General features: G+C 36.2%; 1 protein-coding gene across 7 annotated transcripts in view; it reads left to right on the plus strand.

The window, feature by feature from the left end:
* EML5 (EMAP like 5) overlaps positions 1 to 24,540 on the plus strand; it is a 174,334-nt gene that overhangs the window by 92,319 nt on the left and 57,475 nt on the right. For all 7 annotated transcript variants that reach the window (XM_032344726.1, XM_032344727.1, XM_032344728.1 and 4 more), the window contains 4 exons: positions 1,691 to 1,893; positions 2,488 to 2,599; positions 3,882 to 4,009; positions 9,912 to 10,053. In XM_032344726.1, the coding sequence (XP_032200617.1) occupies positions 1,691 to 1,893; positions 2,488 to 2,599; positions 3,882 to 4,009; positions 9,912 to 10,053 (585 nt within the window). The remainder of the gene's footprint in view (positions 1 to 1,690; positions 1,894 to 2,487; positions 2,600 to 3,881; positions 4,010 to 9,911; positions 10,054 to 24,540) is intronic.

Consider the following 24,540-nt stretch of genomic DNA (forward strand, 5'->3'; position numbering starts at 1 on the left):
GCACATTAAAACAACAATAAAATTCAGTTGGGGGACACCTGGGTGGCTCAGTTGTTAAGTGTCTGCCTTCGGCTTGGGTCATGATCCTGGGGTCGAGCCCTACATTGGGATCCCTGCTTGGTGAGAAGCCTGCTTCTCCCTCTCCTACTCCCCCTGCTTGTGCTGCCTCTCTCACTATCTCTCTTTGTGTCAAATAAATAAAATCTTTAAAAAAAAATTCAGTTGGTATTTCATATCCCCCAGTCTGACAATACCAAATGTTCCTGAAAGGTGGGAAACAAGATCTCCTTTCACTATTAATGGAAGTGTAAGTTGATGTATCAACTTTCTAGAACAGTTTGGCAACAGATGATACCTCTCATCTATATGCTTTCCTTTTTGCACATACCCTGTGGTCATTCCTAGGCACTCTTAGAGAATCTCTTGCATTTGTATAGAAGAGACCTTTATAGGAATATTTAAATCAGCATTGTTTTCAGTAGCAAATGCTTGGAAGCAACTTAAGTGCCCATTAATAGGAAAATGAACGGACTGTTAGGTTCATATAATTGAATGTTTATATAGTTATGAAAATGCATATTCTAGAGGTACAAATCAACATATATAAAATTCTATAGTGGATTATTAGTGATAAAAGCAAGTTACAAAGGAATACAGTTGACCCTTGAATGACACAGGGAATTTGGATGCTGACCCCCGGCATAGTAAAAAATCCACATATAACATTTTAAAAAATATTTTTATTTATTTGAGAGAGAGTGAGAGAGCATGCACAAGCAGGGGAAGGGGCAAAGGTAGAGGGAGAAGCTGACTCCCTGCTGAGCAGGGAGCCTGACACTGAGCTCCATCCTAGTACCCTGGGATCATGACCTGAGCTGAAGGCAGATTAATCCACTGAGCCACCTGGGGGCCCCAAAAATATGCATATAACTTTTGACTCCCCAAATACTTCTAATAGCCTGCTGTTGACCCGCAGCCTTTCCAAGGACATAGTCAGTTAACACACATTTTGTAAGCTATATGTATTATATAGTGTAATCTTACAATAAGGTAAAATATAGCAAAGAAAATATTAAATAGAAAATCACAAGGAAGAGAAAATACATTTAGAGTACTGTGTCTATTGAATAATGTGTAAAAGTGGACTTGTGTGCAGTTCAAACCAGTGGTGTTCAGGGTCAACTGTACATAAAATGGTATTTATAGAAAATCTTAAAACATGAAAAATATGACCTATTGCCTAAAAATTTACAAATAAGTAGTAAAATGTATTAAAGAATGCATGAAGGTAGTCAGTAGCCCATTCACAATAGTAGAGGGTCAAGAAGGGAAATGGGATTGGCATCATGCTTTGGTTTTAGTAATTTTGTGTGCGTTCTTATATTATTTTTTATATCTTTCTGCTTTCTTAAGTATGTCATAATAAAAATTTTGAAGAACAATCAGAAGTGCTGAGAATTGATCAGAGCTGACTTAGTATACATGTTTTTATCCAAAGAGCTGTGGCCTAAAAGCTGCCATGGTATGGCTGTCTTAGCCAGGCAAGTCGCTGATTGAGAGAAATTTATTTTTCTTTTAAAGTCTCCATACTATTACACATTTAAACAATTACAGTAGGAAAGAAATTTTATTACTTTAGAATTTTATACATTTTAAAAATGGTACTTCTGTGATATTTTTCATGAACCAGGAGGAGGACTGATTGGAAGAAAAGGCTATGTAGGCACACTGGGGAAAAATGACACAATGATGTGTGCAGTGTATGGATGGACAGAAGAGATGGCTTTTTCTGGAACATCCACAGGAGACGTGTGTATCTGGAGAGATGTCTTTCTTGTGAAAACAGTTAAAGCACATGATGGGCCAGTGTTTAGTATGCATGCATTGGAAAAAGTAAGTATTCTATAGATATTTTTAAGTTAAATGTAATTTGATCATGGATTGTAGAGCATTTTCACAAGTAAAGGAATATTGTCTTTCTGCTAAGCAGAGCCACTCATTAATAATCTGTGAACCAGAGTCTTCCTACCTTCTTTTATTCCTTTTTCAAACTCCTGAACACACTGAAATGGGTCTGCCATAGGAAAAAAAAAAAAAAGTTTAACTTAATATTTATTAATTCTTTCTATGAGTCAGCAATTATCACCATATCCTGTGATCCTCTGTTTATATGAAGGATGGGATTGTAAAGCCTCCAAGAGAAAATATGTATCTTGTTGAAAATGTTAGAACTACCTTATGGTTACAGATTACAAACCTTGTTCTTAAAGTTCTGTCCTAAAAGTAGATTGTTCAGTGTCCCTGTAAATATTTTTGCAGATTCCTTGCTAATATATAAAAAACACAATTGATTTTTATGCTAATTTGCTCACAAGCTGTAACTTTTAGCTGTTAATGTTCTTTCCTCTAGAATTTTTCAACATAAGGAAGATTCTTATTTTTAGAAATATTTAGATCTTTATTAACTTGAAGATTTTACTTTCAAAGGGATTTGTAACTGGAGGAAAAGATGGTGTAGTAGCTCTTTGGGATGACTCCTTTGAAAGATGTCTCAAGACCTATGCTATCAAAAGAGCTGCTTTGGCACCAGGATCTAAAGGTGATTTGAGGGGTGCCTGGGTGGCTCAGTCGGTTAAGCATCTTCCTTCAGCAGGTCATGATCCCAGAGTACTGGGATCATGACCCACATCGGGCTCTCAGCTCAGTGGGAAGTCGGCTCCTCCTCCTTCCTCTGCCTGCTGCTCTGCCTGCTTATGCTCTCTTCTTCTCTCTCTGTCAAATAAATAAAATCTTCAAAAAAATAATAAATAAAATAAAGATGATTTTAAATTTAATTCCTTTTGTAGGATAAGCTATTAATTACTCATTAACATGTGTGGTCCCTGAGGTGGAGCACATGGAATACATTTTTCCTTCTTTACTAGATAGACATCAGAATTTGATGGGAGAAGCCATTTAACTAGAGCCCGATTCTTGCTGTCCTTTCAAAAATCTATTTTCTTTGATAAAGATGGCAAAATATTAACAAAGCACAAGATTATTCATGGTAATTTTGATCATTTTTAATGTTTCAGAGAAAATTGACACATGAGCATCACACTTACCACCAGTCAAGAATTTGTTTTTAAGCTTGGCATTTTGTTTCACATTTGTGTTTTGTTGACCTTTCCTGTCTCTCTTTGCATGCCCTTCCTTTTACCCTCTCATCAATGTGTTAAGGTACTACATCACATTCTCTGTAACCTCCAGGCCTTTCTGTATGCTATTACTTGGCCTAAAATTTGCCCTTTCTCCTCCCTCTTGCCTCTTCCAATTACATGACCACAGACTCATTTTCAGATCTCAATAAGATGATTTCTTCCACTTCCATCTCCCTTCGACCCCTCAAGAAAGGGAAAATTCCCTTACAATTGCCCTGTTTCAATACACTCCTCACAGAGGGTCTATTTTCTTCATTGTATGCTCTGTAAGAGCAGGAGCTGGCTATGTTTACCAGTTACCTCTCTGAAGCCTTCCTAGGACACAGTCTACATAAATGAATCAACCTTAAGTTGAATTAAAATTACTAACCAGAATATTGTAGGTGCTCAAAGAAGGTAAGGAGGTGAATGGGGAGGGGCAAATACATAAATATAAGAGGAAAAGAAACAGTCAACAGAACAGTAGTAAAAGATCTGGGATAATAGGGAATTGTAGTATGTAGAGATTAGCAAATTGAGTGGTTTGGGAAACTGCAGTGCATTTATTAGAATATTTAAAATACAGGGGAAAGCAACCTGGTAATGTGATTTTAATTGTCAAAAGAGCATCATTGGCAATATATACATCTTTGTGTTCTAGTAACTTTATACCTAGAAGAATATCTTCATTTAACATTTCAGGTCTTCTCTTGGAAGATAACCCATCTATACGTGCCATATCATTAGGACATGGTCATATTTTAGTTGGCACAAAGAATGGTGAAATACTAGAAGTGGATAAAAGTGGCCCAATAACACTTCTGGTCCAGGTAATTTGCAAAGATAATATACGTTTTTTCCTTTGTATGCAATTGATTTAATACCTAAGAGCCAAAATAAATAGTAGTGGAAAATAATGTTAAATTAATTAGGGAAATATTTGATAATACATACCAAAATATTTTTAATTTAATTATAGCTGAGTAGATACCAGTAAATAAATACTCATGTTATCATGTGGAGTAACTGCCATTATTTTAAGTAATTTCTTATTGTAAAAGAAGAAAACAATGAAAAGAAAAAACAGTTGTAATTAATTAAACCAAGTCACTTTATTTCATATTTATTTTTATTTCTTTGAAGTATATTTGTTGAATGTCAGGCTGTTGTTTTTATTTGAAAGTCTTTATTTTCATTAAGTTTCTAATTTAAAGAATAAATGAACATATGCTAAAAATTTTATTGCTGAAAACATTTGTCAGTGAAAATGTTAATAATAAAAATCTAGCAATGTAAACTTTTGTATGGTAGAAATATAAAATGAAGGAGCAGGATCAGATGATCCTTAACATTTTTATCAGGAATGCTGTATTAAGTTTTTAGTTGTACATTTCCTATATGTATTGTTTTTCTGAAAGTAGGAAGACAAATCAATAGTATAGAACACAGCAAATGAGGTAGGATCTACCCTACTGAAAAGTAGTCCTGCAACTCTATATAGTAACACCAATTTTGAGCTTACCTTTTATTCTGAAAAAGAATTATGTTCTTTCTTATTACAGACTTATTTCTTCTCCAACCCCACTTTCCTCCCACCTCACTTCTGTTAAAACAACACGGAGCACACATAGACGAGAACACTGCACATACTTGAATGTTAATTTAAAATCCTAATGTAATGTGCCAAGGGGAATTTGTAAGCAAATAACAAAACATTGTATATTTATTGTCCAAATTTCGTGTCTTACTCTTGAATTTCAGTCACATAATATTCCTTTGAAATAAAAAGATGATGGAGTCATGGTGTTTAACATGTTTATGATCTCTTAGAAAATATCAGTACAAGTATACTTTTACAGATGAATCTGTGGACAGAACTTTTCAAAAACACAGGCAATTTTATAATTGTAAGAAAAGGTTTGAAGTGATAAATGACATCCTATTATTTTTTATGTTTATTATAGTGTGTAAGATTTTAAATATCTGTTGTTTCTCTCCTAAATATCAGAAACAAGACAAGGATACCATTCTGACCATTATTGTCCAAAATTGTGTGTGATGTCTTAGCCAATTCAGAAAAACATTATGAAGTGTAAGCACTGGAAACAAATGGATAAGACTGTCAGTATTTGCAGATATTATAACCCTATATCTTGGGTATTCCAGAGAATAAACTGAAAAATCATGAGAACAAATTGGGGAGTCCTGTAAAGTGAGATTCAGAATCAACATGTAAAAATCAATAGCATTACTTCAAATCAGCAATAATCAGTTAGAAAATATGGTACAAAATTGGTAGAAAATATGGTACAAAAAACCAAAAATTTTTGAAGAAATGAAAAAGAAAACTATACAATAACCAGGAAAAATATGTAAGATCAGTGTTAAGGAAACTATAAAGTTTTACTAAAGATCTAAAAGATCTAAATAACTTATAAATTCCATATGATCATAAACCAAATCCAAATGAAATTGTTCAGAAATTTTGGGAAGACTTTTTAAAAATCATCTAGAAAAAAAAAAACCAAAATAGTACAGAAATTGTTGAGAAACTTCATGCTAGAAATGAGATAATATAAAACTATAATAATTAAAAGGTTAGGGGCACATGGGTGGCTCAGTGGGTTAAAGCCTCTGCCTTCAGCTCAGGTCATGATCTCAGGCTCCTGGGATCAAACCCTGCATCGGGCTCTCTGCTCAGCGGGGAGCCTGCTTCCCGCTCTCTCTGCCTGCCTCTCTGCCTACTTGTGACCTCTCTCTCTGTCAAATGAATAAATAAAATCTTTAAAAAAATAAAAATAAATAAAATTTTAAAAAAGTGTAGAGGGCGCCTGGGTGGCTCAGTGGGTTAAGCCGCTGCCTTCGGCTCAGGTCATGATCTCAGGGTCCTGGGATCGAGGCCCGCATCGGGCTCTCTGCTCAGCAGGGAGCCTGCTTCCCCCTCTCTCTCTCTGCCTGCCTCTCCATCTACTTGTGATTTCTCTCTGTCAAATAAATAAATAAAATCTTAAAAAAAAAAAAAAAAGTGTAGAGACATACAGGGAAATACAAATCAAAACCACAATGAGATAGATGTCACATCCCACCTGTCAGAATGGCTAAAATAAAAAACTCAAGAAACAAGCATTGGCAAGGATGTGGAATAAAAGGAACACTTGTGCACTATTGGCGGGAATACAAGCTGGGACAGCCACTCTGGAAAGCAGCATGGAGGTTCCTCAAAAAATTAAAACTAGAACTACCCCGTGATTCAGTAATCACACTACAGGGTATTTAACTTAAGAATGCAAAAACACTAATTTGAAGAGGTACATGCACCCTATGTTTATTGCAGCATTATTTGCAGTATCCAAATTGTGGAAGCAACCAAAGTATCCATCAATAGATGAATGTATAAAAAAGATGTATATAGATACATATACACACACGCCTGCAGACGGTGGATTATTATTCAGCCATAAAAAAGAATGAAATCTAGGCACACCTAGGGGGCTCAGTAGTTTAACCTCTGCCTTTGGCTCAGGTCATGATCCCAGGGTCCTGGGATGGAGCTCTGCATCAGGCTCCCTGCTTAGCAGAAACCCTGCTTCTTCTTCTCCCACTCCCGCTGCTTGTGTTCCTTCTCTTGCTCTGTCTCTCTCTGTCAAATAAATAAAATTAAAAAAAAAAAAAATCTTGCCATTTGCTAGATGACAACATGGATAGAGCTAGAGAGTATAATGCTAAGCAAAATAAACCAATCAAAGAAAGACAAATACCATCTGATTTCATTCACGTGTGGCATTTAAAAAACAAAACAAATGAACAAAGTCCGGGGGAGAGACCAAAAACCAGACCTTAACTATAGAGAACAAACTGATGGCTACCAGAGGGGATATGGTTGGAAGATGGGTGGTATAGATGAAGAGGATTAAGAATACACTTATCAGAAAGCCTGGGTGGCTCAGTGGGTTAAGCCGCTGTCTTCGGCTCAGGTCATGATCTCGGGGTCCTGGGATCGAGTCCCGCATCGGGGGCTCTCTGCTCGGCAGGGAGCCTGCTTCTCTCTCTCTCTCTCTCTCTCTCTCTCTCTCTCTCTCTGCCAGCCTCTCTACCTACCTGTGATCTCTCTCTGTCAAATAAATAAAATAAAATCTTTAAAAAAAAAAAAAGAATACACTTATCAGAACGCCTGGGTAGCTCAGTGGGTTAAGCCGCTGCCTTCGGCTCAGGTCATGATCCCAGGGTCCTGGGATCCAGCCCCACATCAGGCTTTTTGCTTAGCAGGAAGCCTGCCTCTCTCTTCACCTCCGCCTGCCTCTCTGCTGCTCTTGTGTGCTTTCTCTCTCTTTCTCTCTCTCTGACAAATAAATAAATAAAATCTTTGGAAAAAAAAGAAAAGAATACACTTATCTTGCTGAGCACTTAGTACTATATGGAATTGTTGAATCACTCTATTGTATACCTGAAACTGACACTGTATGATTATCTACACTGGAATGAAAAAAGTATGTAGATGTATGCACACAGCAGAAGTACATTCAGATGTATTAAGAAAAAACATGTACAGTAGTCTTTGTAGTAGAATTCTGTGGATCAGTTTGGAGAGTGGCATCTCTTAATATTAAATTATATCAGTGAACATGGGATCTCTTTTTTTTTAGATCTTTAACTTTTTTCAATAGTTTTATAGTTCACAATATAGAGATCTCACAGTTTTGTTTTTTTTAAATAACATACCTCATTTATTCTAATAATTTTTTAGTAGATTTTTCAGATTTTCTCAACATAAGATCATAAGAGCTGTAAATATCATTTTACTATTCCCTTTCCAATCCGAATGCCTGTTACTTCTTTTTCTTGCCTAATTATCCTGGCTGGAATCTTCAGTACAATGTAGACTGGAAGTAATGAGAACATCCTTGTCTTGTTTCTAATTTTAGGGAGGGAGCATCCAATATTTTACCATTATGTTTAAGTAATCTCTACACCCAAGATGAGGCTTGAAGTCACAATTCCTTATCATAATGCTAACTGGATTTTTCATAGATGTTCTTTATCAGATTGAAGAATTACTCTTCTGTTCCTAGTTTGATGCTAGTCTGTATCAGGAAACAGTATGTCCTTTGTCAAATGCTTTTTCTTTGTCTATTGAGAGATGATCATATGGTTTTTGTTTTATTCTATTGATAAAGATATTACATTAATTGGTTTTCAGCTTTTAAACCAACCTTGCATTCCTGGGATAAACCCCAGTTGGTTGTGGTGTATGATTGTTTTTGTATGTGTTGGAATCCGTTTGCTATTTTTGAGGATTTTAGCATCCACATACTGTATATAAGGGATAATTAGTCTATAGTTTCTTTGTGATGTCTGTCTGATTTTGCTATCAGACTCCTTGGCTCCATAAAATGATTCGGGAAGTGTTCTCTCCTCTTTGATAGTTTTTCCCTGGCCATACTCAGCCACTAAGTCCATTACAATCCTGGCTGATTGCTCTGCTGTTCTCAAAATTTGCCCCAGAGCATAAATTGCCCAACAGATCAAACTGATCAAATTCAGGCTCCCTAAAATGGACATCCATGCCCTAGATTAGTGTTTGAGATTTATTTTGACTTGAAGCATTCTCCCCTGAGATTAACCTGGTTCTGTTGGAAAAACTCACTGGCCTTCTATTTAGCTTATATAAATAATAAGTACCAGTTACCTCCAAGTACCTTTCATCATAACCTTCATTGTTTTCAAAAACATCTTTAGGCTTAAACTTTCCTACACTATGTAATAATGTAGTCATTTCATTTGAGAAGAGATTAGGAGCTGTTTTTCTGCTTGGCTTCTTCCTCCAGGCACAATCTCTGATCCAAGGCTCTGGAGTTGAGGGTGAGAGCAATGGAATGCTCCTTTTTGAGTGTCCCTTGCTTTAGAAGCTGAGTGCTCAGTTTAGGGTGGGAATAGTGGGGAGTAGTAGTCTTAGGTCTTCTTGGATTGTATTAAAGCCCCTGTATTCTTAATGGCATGACTCCCAGTGTAGAGCCTCCATCTCAGAATAAGGGGGTTCATCGAGGATTTAACCTCTAGCAGGTAGCTGGGGGCAAGATGAAATGCCAGTCATCTGCTCCTTCTGAGAAGATAGCCCAATAGTTTAGGGGGTAGGGAAAGAGAGTGCCCTTACTCTGTGCTCTTGGTTATGTCAGGCTGGTGTGGACTTTTCAAGTCGGTGAGTTGGAAAGAGGCAGGAAAGGAGTGGGTTTCAGTTAAAATATTGGTCTTACCATTGTTCTTACCAGATTTTAGCAGATTTTTTGAATAAATGTTTCTTTTGTCATACATAACTCCTTGGAACCATTTCCAGAGACCTTAATTTTTTTTTTTTAGTTTCATCAGTTTGACTGGGGAGTAGGTCTACAGCATTCCTTACTCTTGAATGCACAGAGTTCCTCCTGTATGGCGATTTTTAACATTCCAAGGCAGCCAATTCCTATTCTCTCCACTCAGTGAAATTTCAGGATTTTTAAACTAATTTTGACACTAACTTGATTATATTGATTATATTGTAATTGTGTAATTGTGAATTAATTGTAATTGTTTCAACAAAAGCATTTTAAGGTATAGTCCAAAGATAAAGAGAAAAGTTTTATTAGATTACTGTAGTTTATTATCCTATCATTATATATTATCAGTTGTTGTCTGTAGTTTTCTTCTAAATACACATATATTTAGATTAAATTGATCTTAACTGTGTTCTCTTTGTAGGGACACATGGAAGGAGAGGTGTGGGGTTTGGCTACACATCCTTATCTGCCCATCTGTGCTACTGTAAGTGATGATAAAACCTTAAGAATATGGGATCTCTCTCCTAGTCATTGTATGTTGGCTGTCCGGAAACTGAAAAAGGGTAAGAGGCTCTCAGGCTTGAATATAGAATAAGTTGTCACAATTTTCCAACCCTCATAAATGTAAGAAAGCAATAGTAGGTATATAAAAAAAGACTTTTAATATTTATTCCATGTATACTTACTCATGATGATATATAAAGAAAATTAATTATACCCAATCTTTGCTTTATGGCACCTCCTCTGATCATACCTATCCTGAGCCAGTTTGCAGTGTTATGTTGGAAAAGAAAAAATACAGGAATGTAGGAAGAAAACAGAAGCTAAATTTTCCACCCTTTATGACTAAGAAAAAAGGGCTTAATTTAAAAAGAGGTAGCAGAATTGAAGGGAGAACATTTTAGGGTGAAACAGAACTGAGCACATTTGTAAGTATCAAATGAAGCTAGCCTGTCCATATAGAGAGGTAAGAGGTGCCATTTTTAGAGCAAAGCAGATATTATTAACCTAGGGCAATTAAGGATGTACAGATAACTTCGAATTTCTTAGCTGGTAGGGAATGTTATTTTATAGCATGGAGGCATTGTAGGAGGAGCTCTTGTTAAAAAGTTTGGAAATTGTGACTATAAGAAGTGAGAATCAGCAGATGAAGGAAAGGATTGTCAGGCCATAATAAGGGCCAAGTTGAACTTAGGTAACATGAATTTGTAATTTATTTTTATTTCCATCTATTGACTTAAAAGTTAGGGTCTGTTCTCTTTTTTTAGTGTTACTATATTTAATATTTATACTTAACTAAAAATCTAAAATTAATCACAACCTCTAGAATAATTGAACCCCAGTCACAGCTCCTTCTCTTTCTCTGTCTCTCTCTTGAGTTATGGATGTTTCATTCTTTGGTGGGTTTTTCTCCCTGAGAACTAGAAAAGATTACCAAATATTATCTCAGTGGTTCTGTATTGAATTTTCCAAATGAAGGTTTACAGTAAAATCACAAAACCACAGTCACACCTTTGTCTACACAGGAAATCATGTTACCAAATATTCTTTTCTTCACAAGGCCATCGGAAATCCTTATCAGTCAAATTTGAACATACTTGCTTTTAATACCCCTCAGATTTTTTTTGTTTGTTTAACTTACTTTCTTTTTTTAATTGAAGTATAATTGACATACAGCATATCAGTTTCAGGTATACAGCATAATGATCTAATATTTGTATATATTGTGAAATATATTATAAAATATATTGTGATCATTACAGTAAATCTAATTAACATCCATTGCCATACATAGTTACAAAATGTTTTTTTATGATGAGAACTTTTTTTCTCTACTTTATTTTTTTATTTATTTATTTTTTTTTTTGAAGATTTTATTTCTTTGACAGAGAGAAAGATCACAAGTTGGCCGAGAGACAGACAGAGAGAGAGAGGGGGAAGCAGGCTCCCTGCTAAGCAGAGAGCCAGATGCAGGGCTCGATTCCAGGACCCTGAGATCATGACCTGAGTCGAATGCAGAGGCTTAACCCACTTAGCCACACAGGTGCCCCAATGATGAGAACTTTTAAGATCTCCTTTTTTAACAACTTTCAAATGCACAATACAGTTTATTAACTATGTCATCATGATGTACATTATATCCCCATGACTTACTGATTTTATAACTGGACGTTTATACCTTTTGACCCTCTACACCCACTTGGCCCACCTGCCAGTAGCAACCACTAGTCTTGTTCTTTGTATCTATAAGCTTGGGGTGTGTGTGTGTGTGTGTGTGTATGTGTATGTGTGTGTGTGTTTTGTTTTTGTTTTTGTTTTGTTTTTAGATCCCACATATCAGATGGTATGGTATTTGGCAAATTGTCATTCATCTTTATGACTGAATAATATTCTGTCATGTGTGTGTTTACACACCATTTTCTTTCTCCATTTTTACCATCATTGGGCACTTAAGATTGTTTCTATATCTTGATTATTGTAAATAACGATGCAATAAACATGGGGGTACATATACCTTTTTTTGAGTAAGTGTTTTCATTTTCTTCAGATAAGTACTCAGGAGTGGAATTGCTGCATTATGTGGTAGTTCTGTCTTTAATTTTTGAAAGAATTTTTTAACTGCAACTGGGTATTATTATTTAAGGCAGTCAGTGTTTACTTAGGTTTATCTATGCTTATACATTTCTTTGTTCCTATTTTCTTCTTGTATCTCAGATATTTTTTCTTTTATCATTTTTTTTCTAAAATACAGTCTTAGGGACACCTGGGTAGCTCAGTGGGTTAAAGCCTCTGCCTTCAGCTCAGGTCATGATCCCAGGGTCTTGGAATTGAGCCCTGCATCAGGCTCCCTGCTCAGTGGGGGCCTGCTTCCCCCCCACCTTCTGCCTGACTCTCTGCCTACTTGTGATCTCTATCAAATAAATAAATAAAATCTTAAGGAAAAAAAAATACAGTCTTAGAGTTTCTTTAATAAAGACTTTTTTATCTGAACCAGCGGCATTCCAAGTGTTCTGTTGCACCAGCAAAAGTATCACTGACATTGTAATTCATCTTTTTTTAAAAGATTGTTTTATTTTGAGAAAGAGTGTGTGTGCTCATGCACACATCGGGGGAGGGGCAGAGGGAGACAGAGAATCCTCAAGCAGACTCCCTGCTGAGCACATAGCCCGATATGGGGTTCCATCCCAGGATGCTGAAATCATGACCTGAGCAAAAACCAGGAGTTGGCCACTTTTGACTGAGCTACCCAGGCACCCCTGACATTGCAGTTCTTAAAAAGCAAGCTTATTTTTTTGTTGTTAATGCATAGTTCACACACAATGTTACATTAGTTATGGGTACACAACATAGCAATTCAACTTCTCTATACATTACGCTGTGCTACTACAATGTACTACCATCTATCACTATACAAGGCTATTACAGTAGTATTGACTATATTCCATATGCTTTTATCCCTGTGACTTACTCATTCCATAACTGGAAGCTTGTATTTCCCACTCTCCCTAAAAAGCAAACTGATTTTTATTCGGCTTTATTATTACTGTTTTAAAATTTTTGATAAGATGGTGTTTTGCCACTCTGGGTGAATTATTACCACCTCCCTCTCTGCCTTTGGTATACTATTACTGATTATGTTTTTGTTTTTGTTTTTTTACTCTTATTCTTTAATGTTAATTTAACTGCTTCTGGAGTTCTGCTTGAGTTATTCCCCTCATTTCCTTTGTTCTCTTATTTTATTCTATAGTTCTGTAGTTTCATAACATTATCATGTATGGTGCTTCATTTTTAACTTATTCTGTTGAGGATTTGTTGTGCTTCCTGAATTTGTAGATTTATGTCTTGTATCAGACCTGGAAAAAAATATCTTCCAGTATTATTGGCTGCTCCTAGGAATAGATCTTCGTATTAGGTTATAGAGAAAAGACATAATTCTGTGTGTTTGTTTTTAAATATTCTCCTCTTTTATTTTTGTCACCATTGATTCAAAAGGAAAATAGTGAAGGGAACCCTCTTGCACTGTTGGTGGGACTGCAAACTGGTAGATCCACTGTGAAAAGCAGTATGGAGGTTCCTCAGTAGTTAGAACTACTCTGTGATCCAGCAATTGCACTACTAGGTATTTATCCAAAGAATACAAAAACCCTAATTCAATACATACAAAGTTTATAGCAACATTATAAATGATAGCCAAATTATAGTTGAAGTGTCTATCAACTAATGAGTAAATAAAGAATATGTAGTGTGTGTGTGTGTATATATATATATACACACACACATACATACACACACACACAATGGAATATTAGTCATAGAAAAAAAAGAATGAAATCTTGCCATTTGCAACAACATGGATGGAGCTAGGTATATTACACTAAGCAAAATAAGGCAGTTGGAAAGATAAATACCATATAATTCCATTTACATGGGGAATTTAAGAAACAAATGAGCAGGGCGCCTGGGTGGCTCAGTGGGTTAAGCCGCTGCCTTCGGCTCAGGTCATGATCTCGGGGTCCTGGGATCGAGTCCCGCATCGGGCTCTCTGCTCAGCGGGGAGCCTGCTTCCTCCTCCCTCTCTCTCTCTGCCTGCCTCACCATCTACTTGTGATTTCTGTCAAATAAATAAATAAAATCTTTAAAAAAAAAAAAAAAAGAAAAAGAAACAAATGAGCAAAGGGAAATAAAAAGAGAGAGGCAAACCCAGAAACAAGCTCTTAACTATAGAGAACGAACTGATGGAGAATGGAGGATCCAGAATGGAGGTGGGTGGGAGAATGGATTAAATAGATGATGGGGATTAAGGAGTGCACTAGTTGTGATGAACACAGGAGTTACTATGTAAGTGTTGAATCACCATATTGTACACCTGAAACTAGTATTAGCTTGTTAATCGAAATTTAAATAAAAACCTTAAAAAAAGGAAAGTAGATGGATTTTTCTTAATTTCAAAGAGTTATGTGTGGTTTTATACTAGTTAACTACAAAATTACTGAAGTCCTAATGGTTTAAGTATTATGAAACAGAGTTATCTCCTTCAAACATTTAGTAACCAAATACTGTTTTCTTCAGCAAATAAATATACAACTATTACAATGCTGGGGCTTAACATTTTATAAAATTAGGTCATTATCGGGGCACCTGGATGGCCCAGTTAAGCCTTGATTTCAGCTCAGGGTCTTGGGATTGAGCCCCATGTCAGGCTTCCTGCTGAACATGAAGTCTGCTTGAGGTTGCTGTCTCCCTCTCTCCTGACCCCACCCCCTGCTTGCTTACACTCACTCTCTCTAAAATACATCTTTAAAAAAAAGTCATTATAGTTAATGTAGATTGTCCTATGAGAATTTTGCCAAACAAATGATTTCATTTTATGGTAACAAGTTATGGAATAACTGGAAGTATAAAAATGTAACACGAACTAATAATGTCTGCAATGTTAATAACGTCTATAAAGCAAGTATTTTCTAAATATTGCTAACCTTTCACACTTTTCTGTGTAATGATGTATTAGAAGTTTCTGTTAGAAACCTGTACTCCCTGACTTTAGCTTTTAATTATAATCAAACCCCAATTTTTTCCCACCCCTTCCACAACTCTAATAACCACCAATCTATTCTTGGTATCTATGAGCTTGGGGGTTGTTTTGTTTGAGATTCTGCATATAAAAGAGATCATAGAGTATTTGTCTGTCTCTGTCTGACTTATTTCACTTAGTTGATACCCTGAGGTCCATCCATGTTGTCAGAAATGGCAAGATTTCATTTGTTTTCATGGCTGAATTAAATTCCATTGTATACCATAATTTCTTTGTCCATTCATCCATCAGTGGACATTTAGATTATTACTTATCCTTACTATTGAATATGATGCAGCAATGAACATGGGAATGCATATATCCTTTTAAATTATTGGTTTTATTTTTTTCAGATAAATACCCAGGAGTGGAATTGCTGCATTATATCGTAGTTCTAGTTTTAATTTTTGTGGGAACATCCACGCTGTTTTTTGTACTGGCTGCACCAGTTTACATTCCCACAGCAGTGCATGAGGTTTGTTTTCCCTACATTCTTGCCAACACTTGTTATTTTTTGTCTTTGATAATAGCCATTCTAATAGATATGAGGTATATCCTACTGTGGTTTTGATTTGCATTTCCCAGATGATTAAAGATATCAGGGGGCGCCTGGGTGGCTCAGTGGTTAAAGCCTCTGCCTTCGGCTCAGGTCATGATCCCAGGGTGCTGGGATCGAGCCTCACATCAGGCTCTCTGCTCGGCAGGGAGCCTGCCTCCTCTCTCTCTCTCTCTCTCTGCCTGCCTCTCTGCCTACTTGTGATCTGTCTGTCAAATAAATAAAAATCTTAAAAAAAAAAAAAAAACAGATATCAGGCATCATTTCATGTACCTGTTGGCCATCTGTGGTGTTCTTTGGACAAATATCTATTCAGATCTTCTGCCCATTTTTAAATTGGATTGTTTGTTTTTTCACTATTGAGTTGAAGGAGTTCCTTATATATTTTGAATAATAGGCCCTAATCGGACAGATGATCTGCAGCTGTTTTCTCCCACTTGATAGGTTGCCTTTTCATTGATTTCCTTTGCTGTCCAGAAACTTTTTAGCTTGGTGTAGTCTCACTTGTTGATTTTTGCTTTTGCTGTGTTTGATTTTGGTGTTGGGTTTTTAAAAAATCAGCAGGACCTATGTCAAGAAGCATATCACTGCCCGTGTTTTCTTCTACTGCCCGTGTTTTCTTCTAGGAGTCTTATGGTTTCAGGTCTTACTTTTCTTTTAGGTTAACTTTTGTGAATGTAAGATAGTGGTCCAGTTTCATTCTTAGTGCATGTGCCTGTTCAGTTTTCCTAACACCATTTATTGAAGAGACCATCCTTTTTTTCTCCATTGTATATTCTTGGTTTCTTTGTCTTAAATTATTTGACCTTATATTTCTGGATTTATTTCTGGGCTTTTATTCATTTCCTTTGATCTATGTGTTGTTTCTATGCCAGTATCATACTGTTTTAATTCCTTTAGCTTTATAATACAGTTTAAAATGAGGGATTGTGGGGCGCCTGGGTGGCTCAGTGGTTTGGACTGCTGCCTTCAGCTCGGGTCATGATCTCAGGGTCCTGGGATCGAGCCCCGCATCGGGCTCCCTGCTCCGCAGGAAGCCTGCTTCCCTCTCTCTCTCTCTCTCTATCTCTCTCTCTCTGCCTGCCTCTCTGCCTACTTGTGATCTCTGTCTGTCAAATAAATAAATAAAATCTTAAAAAAAATAATAAAAATTAAAAAATAAAATGAGGGATTGTGATGCTTCCAGCTTTGTCCATTCTCAAAAATTGCTTTGGCTACTCAGGGTCTTTTGTGGTTCCATACACACTTTAGGGGTGTTCTATTTCTGTGAAAAATACCATTGGAATTTTTTAAGTAGACTCCATGCCTAGCATGGTGCTTGAACTCACTACCCTGAGGTTGAGAGTTCCATGCTCTAGTAACTGAACCAGCCAGGCATCTCAATATCATTGGAATTTTGATAGGGATTGCATTGAATCTGTATTTTGCTGTGGGTGATATGGACATTTTAACAATGTTAATTCTTCCAATCTGTGAGCACAGAATATCTCTTCATTTATTTTGTTGTCTTTAATTTCTTTCATTAATGTCTTAATAAGTTTCAATATATAGGTCTTTCACCTCCCTGGTTAAATTTATTCCTAGGTTGTTCTTTTTTTTAATACAGTTATAAATGGGATTATTTTCTTAATTTCTTTTTTGTAGTTTGTTATAAAGAAATACAACAGATTATTGTGTATTGAGTTTGTAGTCTGCAACTTTACTGAATTTTATTCTGACAGTTTTTGAGGGAGTCAGAATTTTCCATATGTGATGTGTCACCTGCAAATACTGACATTTTACTTTCTAATTTGGATGCCTTTTCTACACACACACACACACACACACACACACACCGTGCTGCCCTTCTCTTGCTGGGAATAAAAGTGGCAAAAGTAGACATCCTGGTCTGCTGTTCCTGATCTTAATTTTATGTTATTTTTTTCAAGATTTTACTTATTTATTTGACAGACAGAGATCACAAGTAGGCGGGGGGCAGAGTGGGGGGAGCAGGCTCCCTGCTGAGCAGACAGCCTGATGTGGGGCTCGATTCCAGGACCCTGAGATCATGACCTGAACCGAAGGCAGAGGCTTAACTCACTGAGCCACCCAGGTGCCCCTTGTTCCTGATCTTAGAGGAAAACATGTCAGCCTTTCAGCACTGAGTATGATGTTAGCTGTGCGCTTGTTATAGGTGGCCTTTATTACGTTGAGGTAACCTCCTTCTATAACCACTTTGTTTAGAGTTTTTATTAGGAATCAATGTTTAATTTTGTCAAATGCTTTTTCTGTATCTGATGAGATGATCATGATTTTTATTCTTTTTTTTTTTTTTTTTTTTTGAGAGAAAGAGGTTGTGGGGAGGGCAGAAGAAGAAGGGAGAGAATCTTATGGAGTTTGCCATGGGGCTCAATTTCACAACCCTGGGATCATGACCTGAAATCAAGAATTGGTTGGTTAACTGAGCCTCCCAGGCAGTGCTGTCATTCATTTTGCTGATGGTAGTGTATCACTTTGACTGATGTGTATATGTTGAACCATCCTTGCATCCCTGGAATAAATCCCACTAGATCATGCTGTATGTTCCTTTTAATGTATTACTGAATTCAGTTTGCTGACACTTTGTGGAGGATTTTTCCATCTGTGATCATCAAAGGTATTAACCTGTAATTTTCTTTTTTTGTGGCATCTTGGCTGATTTTGGTTTTAAGGTAATGTTGGCCTTGTGAAATATGTTTGGAAGATTTCTTCCCTCTTCTGTTTTTCAGAACAGTTTGAGAAGGATTGGTATTCTTCTTTAGGTATTTGGTAGAATTCACCAGTGAATCCATCTGCCCTTGAACTTTTATTCATTGGAAGATTTTTGATGACTGACATAATCTCCTTGCTAGTAACCAGTCTGTTCAGATTTTCTGTTTCATCATGATTTAGTCTTGGCAGGTTGTATGTTTTTAGGAATTTATCTGCTTCTTCTGGATTGTCAGTTGTTGGCAAATACTTGTTCATAGTAGTCTCTTAGGATCCTTTCCTTGTTTTTTTAAAAATATATGTATATACTTTTATTAATTATTTTTATTAACATATAATATTATTTGCCCTGGGGTACAGGTCTGTGAATCATCAGGCTTACATATTTCATAGCACTCACCATAGCACATACCCTCCCCACTGTCCATAGCCCAACCACCCTATCCATATCCCCCACCCCTCAGCAACCCTGTTTGTTTTGTGAGATTAAGAGTCACTTATGGTTTGTCTCCCTCCCGATCCCATCTTGTTTCATTTATTCCTTCCCTACCCTCAAATCCCTGACTCTGCCTCTCAACTTCCTCATATCAGAGAGGATCCTTTCTATTCTGTGGTATCGGTTGTAACATTTCTTTCACTTCTGATTTTGAGTCATCTCTTTTTTCTTGGTGAGTCTAGCTGAAGGTTTGTCAATTTTATTTGTCTTCTCAAAGAACCAGCCCTTAGTTTCATTGATTTTTCTATTTTTTTATCTCTATTTATTTCTGTTCAAATCTTTATTTCCTTTTGTTTTAAAAAAAAGATTTTATTTATTTATTTGACAGAAAGAAGGATCACAAGAAAGCAGAGAGGCAGGCAGAGAGAGAGAAATGCAGGCTCCCTGCTGAGCAGAGAGCCCATGTGGATCTCGATCCCAGGACCCTGAGATCACGACCCAAGCTGATGGCAGTGGCTTAACCCACTGAGTCACCCAGGCGCCCCCTTTATTTCCTTTCTTCTATTAACTTTGGCCTTCAGTTCTTTTTTTTTTCCCCCTAGTTCCTTCAGGTGTAAAGTTAGGTTGTTTAGTTCAGATTTTTTTGTTTGTTTACTTCTTGAGGTAGGCATTTATTACTATGAACTTACCTCTTAGAACTGTTTTACTGTCATAAATTTTGGTAAGTTACATTTCCATTTTTGTTTATCTCAGTATTTTTTTAAATTTCTCTTTTAAGTTCTTCTTTAACCCATTGGTGGTTTAGTAGCATGTCATTTAATCTCTGTGTTTTTGCAAATTTTCCAGTTTTCTTTATGTAATTAATTTCTAGTTTCATACTGTTGTGGTTGGAATAAATACTTGATATGATTTTAGTCCTCCTAGACTTATTAATACTTGTTCTGTGGCCTAACATTGATTTGTCTCGGAAAATGTTCCATGTGCACTTGAGAAGAATGTATATTCTCTTGTTTTTGGATGGATCTTCTGTAACTATCTATTAAGCCCATCTCGTGTAACATGACATTAAAGGCCAGTGTTTCCTTATTAATTTTCTGCCTAGATGATCTGTCCATTGATGTGAATGTGGTATTAAAGGACTCCTACTATCATTATATTGCTCATTATATATTATCCCTTTAGATCTGTTAATATTTGCTTTATATATTTAGGTGTTCTTCTGTTGGGTACATAAATATTAACAAGTGTTATGTTCTTTGTTGCATTCACCCCTTTATCATTATGTGTTGACCTTCTTTGTCTCTTATTACAGTCTTTATTTTAAAGTCTCTTTTGTCTGATAAAAGTATGGTTGCCCAGATTTCTTTTGGTTTCCATTTGCCTACAATGTCTTTTTTCATATATGCACTTTTGTCTTGTGTGATTTTATTTCTATAGTGTGGTTTTTGATTTGCCTCTCTTTATTTCTCTCTGCTTATTTGTTTTTGTTAAATTCCACATGTGAATGAAATCATATGGTATTTTTCTTTCTTTGACTTATTTTACTTAGTATAATACTCTCTAGCTCCATCCATGTCATTGCAAATGGCAAGATTTCATTCTTTTTAGATGGCTGAGTAATTAACAGCTTTCTCTTTCACATCTGCTGTGTAACTTTTTAGGTATTTGATTTTGAGAATTCTCATTTTTAGAAATTTTGTTTTCAGATTACCTTAGATTTTTTTATACCATATCATTCCTTGTTAATGTTTTAGCTTTTCTCTCTTATGTCTTTTATCTTTACCTATCAGATAAAGAATATAAAATCTAATTATCTGATACCCTTTAGGATCTGATTATGCTGTATTTTTCTTTCTGGTGTTTAGGGGTTGTTTTCCTGCTGACTCCCTTCTAGTGTACCATTTTCTTTTGTGCTTGAAAATGTGGATTGTAAGTTTATGTTTAATTGGGCTTTCTTTACCTGTAGGGATTCTCTGAGGTCTTACTGGATTAGGATGGGCTCTATATTAAATGACTGGTATGTGTTCTTATAAGAAGGCTATGTGAAGACACAGAAACACAGATATAAGGGGAGAATGTGATGTAATAACAGGCAGAAATTGAGCTGATGTATCTATAAGTCAATGAGCATAGAGAATTGATGGCAAACTCCAGAAAGCCAGGGAGAGGCAAGGAAGGATTCCTTCCTAGAACTTTCAGAAGGAGCATACTCCTGTCAACACCTTGATTTCAGACTTTAGCTTCCAAAACTGAGAGAAGAGATTTCTTTTGTTTTGTTTTGAGCCACCCAGTTTGTGGTAATTTGTAATGGCAAAACTCTAGGAAGCCAATCCAGTGTTCACATTCACTTGTAGAAAAAGTCTTTGGACTAGAGTAAGAATTATTCATACAGTTGAAACTTTGCTTAGTTGACTGTAATCTCCATAAAGCTTGAGAGAATTGGGAAAATAATATAACTCTAGATAATTTAAGATGCTAACAATGTAGTTATCAGATTATTTTAAAATTTGGAAATAATGTCTTACATCTTCAGTACTGGTATTTTGGAACTTAAAAGTAACCTAGATTCCAGAAGAAGAAGAAAGAGAGAGGGGAGCAGAAGGTATACTAGAGAGAATTATTGGAGAGAATTTCCCCAATATGGCAAAGGGAACAAGCATCAAAATCCAGGAGGTGCAAGAACCCCGCTCAAAATCAATAAGAATAGGTCCACACCCCGTCACCTAATAGTAAAATTTACAAGTCTTAGTGACAAAGAGAAAATCCTGAAAGCAGCCCGGGAAAAGAAGTCTGTAACATACAATGGTAAAAATGTTAGATTTGCAGCAGACTTATCCACAGAGACCTGGCAGGCCAGAAAGAGCTGGCATGATATATACAGAGCACTAAACGAGAAAAACATGCAGCCAAGAACACTATATCCAGCTAGGCTATCATTGAAAATAGAAGGAGAGATTAAAAGCTTCCAGGACAAACAAAAACTGAAAGAATTTGCAAACACCAAATCAGCTCTCCAGGAAATATTGAAAGGGGTCCTCTAAGCAAAGAGAGAGCTTAAAAGTAGTAGATCAGAAAGGAACAGAGACAATATACAGTAACAGTCACCTTACAGGCAATACAATGGCACTAAATTCATATCTCTCAATAGTTACCCTGAATGTTAATAAGCTAAATGCCCCAATCAAAAGACACAGGGTATCAGAATGGATAAAAAAACAAAACCCATCTATATGTTGCCTACAAGAAACTCATTTTAAACCTGAAGACACCTCCAGATTTAAAGTGAGGGGGTGGAAAAGAATTTACCATGCTAATGGACATCAGAAGAAAGTAGGAGTGGCAATCCTTATATCAGATCAATTATATTTTAAGCCGAAGACTATAATAAGAGAAGAGGAAGGACAACTATATCATACTCAAAGGATCTGTCCAACAAGAAGATCTAACAATTTTAAATATCTATGCCCCCAACGTGGGAACAGCCAACTATATAAACCAATTAATAACAAAATCAAAGGAATACATTGACAATAATACAATAATAGTAGGGGACTTTAACACTCCCCTCACTGAAATGGACAGATCAAGCAAAAGATCAACAAGGAAATAAAGGCCTTAAATGACACACTGGACCAGATGGACATCACAGATATATTCAGAACATTTCATTCCAAAGCAACAGAATACACATTCCTCTTTAGTGCACATGGAACATTCTCCAGAATAGATCACATCCTCGGTCCTAAATTAGGTCTCATCCGGTATGAAAAGATTGGGATCATTCCCTGCATATTTTCAGACCACAATGCTCTGAAGCTAGAACTCAATCACAAGAGGAAATTTGGAAAGAACCCAAATACATGGAGACTAAACAGCATCCTTCTAAAGAATGAATGGGTCAACCAGGAAATTAAAGAATAATTGAAAAAATTCATGGAAACAAATGATAAAACACAACGCTTCAAAATCTGTGGGACACAACAAAGGCAGTCCTGAGAGGAAAATATATAGCGGTACAAGCGTTTCTCAAGAAACAAGAAAGGTCTCAAGTACACAACCTAACCCTACACCTAAAGGAGCTGGAGAAAGAACAAGAAAGAATCCCTAAACCCAGCAGGAGAAGAGAAATCATAAAGATCAGAGCAGAAATCAATGAAATAGAAACCAAAAAAAACAATAGAACAAATCAACAAAACTAGGAGCTGGTTCTTTGAAAGAATTAATAAGATTGATAAACCCCTGGCCAGACTTATCAAAAAGAAAAGAGAAAGGACCCAAATAAATAAAATCATGAATGAAGAGGAGAGATCACAACTAACACCAAAGAAATACAGACAATTATAAGAACATACTCTGAGCAACTATACGCTAACAAATTTGACAATCTGGAAGAAATGGATGCATTCCTAGAAACATATAAACTACCACAGCTGAACCAGGAAGAAATAGAAAGCCTGAACAGACCCATAACCAGTAAGGAGATTGAAACAGTCATCAAAAATCTCCAAACAAAATCCCAGGGCCAGACGGCTTCCGGGGATTTAAAGAATCGGAAAGAACATTTAAAGAAGAATTAATCCCTATTCTCCTGAAACTGCTCCAAAAAATAGAAATGGAAGGAAAACTTCCAAACTCATTTTATGAGGCCAGCATCACCTTGATCCCAAAACCAGACAAGGATCCCATCAAAAAAGAGAACTACAGACCAATATCCTTGATGAACACAGATGTGAAAATTCTCACCAAAATACTAGCCTATAGGATTCAACAGTACATTAAAAGGATTATTCACCATGACCAAGTGGGATTTATTCCTGGGCTGCAAGGTTGGTTCAACATCAGCAAATCAATCAATGTGATACAACACATCCATAAAAGAAAGAACAACAACCATATGATACTCTCAATAGATGCTGAAAAAGCATTTGACAAAGTACAGCATCCCTTCCTGATCAAAACTCTTCAAAGTGTAGGGATAGAGGGCACATACCTCAGTATTATCAAAGCCATCTATGAAAAACCCACCGCAAATATCATTCTCAATGGAGAAAAACTGAAAACTTTTCCGCTAAGGTCAGGTACACGGCAGGGATGTTTATTATCACCACTGCTATTTAACATAGTACTAGAAGTCCTAGCCTCAGCAATCAGACAACAAAAGGAAATTATAAGCATCCAAATTGGCAAAGAAGAAGTCAAACTATCACTCTTCACAGATGATAAGATACTGCATGTGGAAAACCCAAAAGATTCCACTCCAAAACTGCTAGAACTTGTACAGAAATTCAGTAAAGTGTCAGGATATAAAATCAATACACAGAAATCAGTTGCAGTTCTCTACACCAACGACAAGACAGAAGAAAGAGAAATTAAGGAGTCAATCCCATTTACAATTGCACCCAAAACCATAAGATACCTAGGAATAAACCTAACCAAAGAGGCAAAGAATCTATACTCAGAAAACTATAAAGTACTCATGAAAGAAATTGAGGAAGACACAAATAAATGGAAAAATGTTCCATGCTCCTGGATTGGAAGAATAAATATTGTGAAAATGTCTATGCTACCTAAAGCAATCTACACATTTAATGCAATTCCTATCTAAGTACCATCCATCTTTTTCAAAGAAATGGAACAAATAATCCTAAAATTTATATGGAACCAGAAAAGACCTCGAATAGCCAAAGGAATATTGAAAACAAAGCTGTCATCATCAAGACAGCATGGTACTGGCACAAAAACAGACACATAGATCAATG

Source organism: Mustela erminea, chromosome 5, assembly GCF_009829155.1.
Source record: "Mustela erminea isolate mMusErm1 chromosome 5, mMusErm1.Pri, whole genome shotgun sequence".
NCBI classification, from domain to species: Eukaryota; Metazoa; Chordata; class Mammalia; order Carnivora; family Mustelidae; genus Mustela; species Mustela erminea.